Genomic DNA, 7,785 nt, shown 5'->3' on the forward strand with positions numbered 1-7,785 from the left:
CCCCCCCCCCCCCCCCCCAGACACACACATTGGCCGCGCAAAGACCAGAGACCTCAGATATGTAGTTGGTCAAGTAAATGAAGTTCATTGTGGAGACCTCAATTAAGTAGGCCAGACATTTACCCGAAATCTCTTTGTTGTCCACTTTGTATAGAGTTCTGGGAACAGAAACTGCCGTCTTTTTCAGGGCACAAGTCTTTGATCGGACATCAGGCTGAGGTTAACTCTTGAGAGAGAGAGAGAGAGAGAGAGAGAGAGAGAGAGAGAGAGAGAGAGAGAGAGAGAGAGAGAGAGAGAGGCGTGAAGACTAACGGAGAAAAAAAAGAGCCGACAATCTCTCCACACTCCCCTCCCCTTTATGTAGAGATTCCAAGAAATATAATATCCAAAAAAAAAAAAAAACAAAAAAAAAAAAACAAAAAAAATGCTCTTCCGGGTTCGTGGTGATCCCGGGCGTCTCCTCTCTGCCAATCGTATATTTTTTGTTCCGGTTCCCACGAATACACACATGTTTCATCCCCTGTTATGATTCTTCTCATCATTATCATCATCAAGTGCCAGATCTGTGGCAGACATCGGCGATCATGGTTCTTCAATCATTCCTTTGCTCGAATGCTCTTAAAAAAGCTACGTTACCCTGATCTTTCCCCGTTACCCATCTGTTTAGTATTCTGTAAGTAGGTTGCTCTGGGCCTACTCCTGTCCCGTCTGCCTTCAGTTTTCCCAGTGAGAGCTAGATGTTCAAGATCTGAACGTCCTTTCAGATGTCCCAGAAACTGCTGTTGTGTTTTCGTGATTGTTATTAACAGTGAGTGGAGTGTCCCACGTGGGCTTCATCAAATAGTATACCTCTTGATTTTTTTTTCTTTCACGATATCTCACCAGTCTCCTAAGAAACCATATCTCTGTTGCTTCTATTTTTTTCTACTAAAAAAGAAATCGCCCAATATCCTATGCTCCCCGTCAGTATTTTTGCTCTTTCCCCTATTCCAGGAAGAATTTCACACAAGAAGGAGTATCACCTACAATGCTCTCAAGCAGAGATCAGAGAGTGTGGCCAATTCCCTCCACGGGCTAGGCTTCAGGAGGAATGACGTAGCCCTGGTGTTTGCAACCAACAACCTTGATCTCGCTGTGCTTGCTTTGGCCTGCTCCCGCCTTGGGGTTACTTTCTCTCCAATTAACAGTGCATCAACGAGTGGTCAGTATTACTGGTGTGTAGTTTGGTACGGTATTGCAATATCGGTAAATGCTCAAAATGTGGAGTGGAGTCGGTAGCCTAGTGGTTAGGCTACAGGAACCGTAATCTAGAGATTTAGGGTTTGGGGGTTGGAGCCTCAGCTCGGTCTGACGTGTCCTTGGGAAAGGCACTTGACACAAATGTCCTATTTTGTTTGGTCTTTTCGGAGATGGATGTTAAGCTCGCAGGCCTTGCTTATTGAATGATCCAACAGTGTTGATAGGGCGTTAAACCTATACCATTTCACCATTTTCAAAATGTGGAAATTTTTTATCTCCCATAATTGTCTCATTTGTCATACCTGAAGATGTCATTTTAACCCTTGTTTCCTTTATTTCTCTTAAGATACTATTATAGTCTCCTCTGCAAGAGCATTGGCCATCATCAGACATTGACAAATTAACTATTAATATTATTATGACAATATTAGTATTTGGAAATTTATGTAACTATAATAACTACATGTATGTTTAATGTGGGGGAGATGAAGTGCGGTGCTTCTTGTCATGTTTGCAAAGTTTTACTGTATAAACTTACGGTGTTGAAACCAAATAGCTTTTGTCTGTCTCTTGTTTAAGTTGAAGCCATAGCTGTAATATTGATTGACTTCTCTTTCTCAACTGCAGATCAGATGTAATGTCATTTACAGTTAAAGCTTTTTGTGGTCTTTGAATGTTATTTCGCGAGGCTCAAACTTTAAAAAACCCCATTAATACCAAACAAATTCTTTGTAAAGATGTTCAAGAAAAACATCTCCTACACCTTCGAATAGTTAGCATGGAATACAAAACTTTCACCCATTTCTGTTCCAGGTGATATTTGTCGGTATTGTAGCAATACTCAACCCAGGGCTGTTTTTTGCACTGAAGACTTGGTGTCGATCGTGAAGGCTATTGAAGGTGACCCCAGCTTGTCACACAAACCAGAGGTAACCTGGGTTTTAACTTTTTCGACCCTTTTATGTCATCATGTATAACATCAGAAGATTATTTTGAGTTCGAATCCTGCTCAAAGATATTTCAGAACTATATTTTATAGAGTCCCTGATTAATCCCTACTATCCTGCTCACTGATTTTTCAGTAGTTGTTTTATACTTAAACTTAAACGTCCTTCAATATTTCATTGGTAGATAAACTTTTAAGATCAGTTTCAGTCAAAGCTATGATCGCCTGTCTAGTACAACCACCTGTACAAATCACTTTCCACTTCCCCTTTGTTTTTGTTTTCTACTATATATTAAATTAAAAGACTTTGACCAAGAGGACAACCTGTCTAAGATGACTGCTTTTCTCTTTGACAATGGGTGGTTGTCTTTTCAACAGGTTTGTTTGTATTTACATTCAGAAGGAGATTTAATGCTGGATGTTCCTTTTTTTTATACATTATACAGCTGTAAAGCATCCTTGTACAACTGAAGATGAGCAAGTGAGCTCATCTTTGCAAGCGAGCTCATCTTTGCAAGCTTTCGTTAGAAGGCAAATAGATTCATATTTGTCAGTGCTTGTTAACCTTTTTTTGTCGATCACCCATTTATTGCCACCTTTGAGAGGCAAACATTTTCCTACCACTCACCTAACTGTAGTAAACATCAAATAATATCTGTCACCACCTGTGTGATCCATACTGCCCAGCAAAATTATCGAATGGCCTCATATATTCGGACTCAAGTCTGAATAACCCCCCGTGGCTATTCGGACTCAGTTTAAACTCCCAATGCGTGTGCGTAATCAGCGGGTGTAGGCATAGGCTACTGGATGTGAAGCGAACAGGTCGACCTTGGCCTTCCTTGGTTTTTATTATCTGGCCAAAATTTTCGACACAAATTAAGAAAAGTATTAGATCTAGTGACGTCCAAAGTGAACCGCAGCTGCAAAATCTGAAATACTACACTGCAAAGGCAAACAGGGAAATGGCAATCTGAGCTCAAAGCAGTGAAATAAAATAGAAAATCAAAGTTTCAGAACAACAAAGGAGGTACCGTAGTTTAACCTGCTTTATTTGATGAGAAAGACAAAATCATTGATCAATTGGAAGTCCAGTTAAAACCTTTCCAAAGGGAAGAAAAGTCAGTCATTCAGAGTAATGCTCATTGGAGTTTGAGTCCGAATAGCTATGGGAGGCTATTGAAACTCGAGTCCGAATAGCCACTTCGTTATCAAATTGCCCATTAGTGGGCTGTGTTGCTTAGGTTGGCAAGCACTGATCTATTCACGGATTAATATGTGTCGAAACGTGGTGGAATCCGGTGCTAGTCAAAATAATGAAATTGAAGATATCAACATTTTCCATCCTTTTGGCAATTTTTATTGAATTAAAATTTTCACCTTTTATATCCATTTAAAAACATTTACTTGCATGAATTTTACTGAAAAAGCATTGATGAAAGGTGCACAAAAATGTGAATTTGCAATTTCTAAGTACACTCAGGCTTTGGAAATCATCAAACTTTGGCGGTCTTTTTGTTACTAATTTTACCTATGATACCAAACGACCCTATCTCCTTCAATTACAAATATCTCGACTTCTCTTCACGACAGACAGGTAATTTCTCATGAAAAGCTGGACGTGTGAACAGGCTTTAAGATGATATCAATAACTCCTTAAGCCCAAAAATTGATGAGCATCTGATTCCATCGCATGGTGACACATATAATATCTCTCTATATATACACATACAGTGAGAAAAGGAATCCCACTGTGGGTCTAAGAACCTACAATTGCTTACCCTTGGAATGCAGAGAGGAAAGCAAAAAAGAAGGTAAAGTCCCTGTAAGACCAAGGACTGACACTACTTATTTTGTTTTGCTTATTTTCTTTTCATAGCACCTGATTGTCTTTGGTGAACATCCGGATTTTGTGTCTTTCGAATCTCTCACACAAGACGATGGACCGACCTTGGCTGACACCTCTGTAGACGCACAGAAAGATATCCTTTTTTTGCCTTACTCCAGTGGGACCAGTGGCTTCCCAAAGGGTGTCATGCATTCTCACGTAACTGCAGCCAGCAGTGTCCTGCAGTTTCAGTAAGTGTTGTGATCAGCGCTATTATAACTGTTCTAACCAATGGTATGACCAGTGGTATGACTAGTGTTATGGTAAGCTTTATGACCAGTAGTAAGGACCGTGTTATGACCAGTGATATGGTTAGTGTTATGACTAATGGTATGCGTCACGACGCAGTGGAATCGGGGGCTCATCAGTTTTGGGGCATATGGACTTATTAGTATCACCTAAAAGCTCGTTCATTTGTCTTGCATTTGGCGAAGAAAATACTTATCTATCTTGAATAGAAGTCAAGATACTTGCGATTGAAGGAGGTGGGGGTCGCCAGCTGTCAGAGGTAAATCTAGTGAGAAAATGGCCGCCAAAGTTTGGTGACTTCCAAAGCTTGAGTGTCCTTGGAAATTACAAATTTACAATTTTTGTGCCTTTAATCAACACTTTTCAGTAAAATCCACACTAAAATGTGTTCTTGAATGGACATAGAAGGTAATGAGCCAAAAAAAAACGTTTTATCGAAGTGACTATTTCTCCGAACGTTCGGAGAAATAGTGCCGATCTTTATTTCTCCGAACGGTTTCCGGCTTCCGGTCTCGTGATTTTTTGCCTATTTATTGCGAGAGTTCGGCGCCAACTTTCATTCTGCCTCTGGCTCTGGTCTGGGAAGGAACACCACATGGCAAGCCCGCCTACATACAACCGTCAGTAACACCCACCACACACCCACCACCATCCTGCACATGTACACACACAAACTTATACACACACTAACTAAACATGATCAGTGGGCAACTTTTGAATGTATGACGAGCTGAGTTGTGAAAGTCATGAGAACGGGGATGAGCCGCGGGAGAGAACACGGGAATTGAATGAATGAGTGAAACTGAAAGAGAGGAACGACTCATGAGCACTGGAGTGAATGTATCCTGTTTTTTATTTTTTTATACTTTGAACTGTTACTGAATAAAGGCTGAAATAAAGCCCGAAAAACACACACACACTCACTCCTCACTCTCCACTTACACACTTACTACCACACACAGACACACTCACACACGCACATGCATAGAGACACACACACACACACACACACACACACACACACACACACACACACACACACACACACACACACAGGAGCAAATTTTTGGGTCTATATCTATTTCAATTTTCAAGAGCTAGTCTAGAGATTTTTAGATGAGTGTAAAAACGTGAAAAAGAAAGGTTTCACAACAGAATTAAATCAAAATTAGTCGAACTGCCCATAAACAACCACAAAAATTAACAGATAAGGGTGTGTGTCAACCTAGAACCCATAAAAGTGCGTAAATTATTTTTTTTTAAAGTACAGGATATTACATGTAAATTATGGAATCACACACATTAAGGGGCCTGCCAGTGTCAGTATATGTAATCGGTTTTGGTGGAACGTACGCTCTAACATAAAACATTTAAATCTATATATATACATGTATATATATATTTAGAATCTAATGAAGGTAGGTACTAGGAACATCAAATTAAATGACGTTACACTATGCAACGTCCCCCCCCCCCCCCCCCCTTTCCCCAACAAAAAAAAATTGATAGAAAAACAACACATCAGAACAATAACAAGAAAAAAAGTTACACACTAACAAAATAAAACACCACAAAGAGTCAAAGAGGGAAAAATAAAAGTAACTGTAACGTATTCAACAAATCAACGTGGTGACAACAAGTGAGAAAGAGACTAAATTAAGCTAAGGGAACTTTCTTTCAAAAGTAAAGAGGTTCGGTTTCTTTCTTTTTTTTCTTTTTTTTTTTTTAAATTTGACTTTAATTCCCCGACCAGAAAATGCCAAAAAATCGAGCCACGATTGATTGGTCGCGGCAGCGACAAACGCTGAAGCTAGTTCTATGTGTCGTTATCAATAACCCTCCGTAGATCTAGATCTAGACAGCACACGAGTGAACACAACACATTAAGTTTAAGAGCAGCACCCTTCAAAGGCAACACGTCATATCTGTAGCGAAAAACTGTTTGGAACTGTAGTATTTCTTTATATAAATATTTACTGCGGACATTTTTGGACCGATTGAACCATATTGTATACGAACAATCTTTGGTAGGTCTATACTCTATATAATATCCGAAATTTGGGGGAAAGGATGTGATTTCAGAGTGTTCGGAGAAATAGTGCCTAGCTTTATTTTCCCGAACGTTCGGAGAAATAGTGCCGGCCCCAAAAAAATTAAGACCCTTTTTTTCCCAACCACCAGATAAATGCTGGTTTCTGTGATTACATTATTTAGACGAGCGCCTGATTTCTCCTCGTTGCCTCTCATATGGTCAGTGGTATTGTAGGTGGTATGGCCAGTGCTATGGCCAGTGCTATGGAGAGAGGTATGGTCAGTGGTATGACTGGCGTTGTGGTCAGTGGTATGACCAGTGGTAGGACCAGTGTTGTAGCCAGTTAGGGTTATGGTTGGTGGTTTAGTCAGTGGCATAATGTGTTTTATGATCAGTGTTACAAACAGAACAGTGTTATGAAAATGATATGGTCAGTAATATGATCAGTAGTGTTATTATCACTGTTATGGTCAATGATCAATGGTCGGTATTATTGTTTGTGTTATGACCAGTGTTATCATCAGTGGTATGGTCAGTGGTATGGTCAGTGTTATGATCAGTGGTATTGTCAGTGGTATGATTAGTGCTACAGTAGGTGGTATTGTCAGTGCTATGATATGTTTTATGATCAGTGTTATGGACATTGATATGGTCAGTGGTGATATTATCACAGTTATTGTCAATGTTATGACTAATGGTCAGTGTTATTGTTTGTGTTATGACTATAGTTATCATCGGTGGTGCGGTCAGTGTTGTGGTCTGTGGTATGACCATTGATATGGTCAGTGTTATGGAGAGTGTAATGGTCAGTATTATGTCAGTCTAATGACCAATGGTATGATCAGTGTTATTACCAATGGCATGAACAACTTGTGCCTGATTTTAGTCGTGGTCGGAAGGCTGGATGCTGTGACTCCCCGACGATAAATAAAAGTTTCATTAATAAACTTATTGAAAAAAATGTCCTTTCATAAATTTAATATCAAATTCTGAACCAGTGAAGCAAAATTAACGAAATGGTACTTGGATAAATCTTTTAATTACAGCTTTTTGAAAATCACAGAAAAATAAGTATGTTTACCAAGATTGCATTATGTACTATTTTCTTTATAGAAAGAGGGCAGAGAACTGTCAGTTTTTTCTCTAAGTTTAGTACTGTGTCATAATCCATTTAACAACTGATTTCTATGTATGACAGAGTGGTTTATATTTGTTAAGCTGTGATGTATAGTGTTGTTAGACTTTGCTCATGTATGTATGTATGTATGTATGTTTGTTTGTGTGTGTGTGTATGTGTGTGTGTGTGTGTGTGTGTGTGTGTGTGTTTTGCACATGTGAGATGTGTGTTGGATGATAGGATAAAATGAAAATGTGACCAAACTCTCTTTTTCTTCTGTTAGCTCAGGGGATTTTCTTGTGACCATTTTACCT

At 39.3% G+C, this 7,785-nt stretch overlaps 1 protein-coding gene across 1 annotated transcript in view; it reads left to right on the forward strand.

The window, feature by feature from the left end:
• LOC101851624 (probable 4-coumarate--CoA ligase 5) overlaps positions 1–7,785 on the forward strand; it is a gene marked incomplete in the record, with an annotated part of 23,122 nt that overhangs the window by 7,927 nt on the left and 7,410 nt on the right. The window contains 3 exon segments of the mRNA XM_013090743.2: positions 994–1,201; positions 2,053–2,168; positions 4,065–4,264. Of these exon segments, the coding sequence (XP_012946197.1) occupies positions 994–1,201; positions 2,053–2,168; positions 4,065–4,264 (524 nt within the window).

Source organism: Aplysia californica, unplaced genomic scaffold, assembly GCF_000002075.1.
Source record: "Aplysia californica isolate F4 #8 unplaced genomic scaffold, AplCal3.0 scaffold01452, whole genome shotgun sequence".
Taxonomy (NCBI): domain Eukaryota; kingdom Metazoa; phylum Mollusca; class Gastropoda; order Aplysiida; family Aplysiidae; genus Aplysia; species Aplysia californica.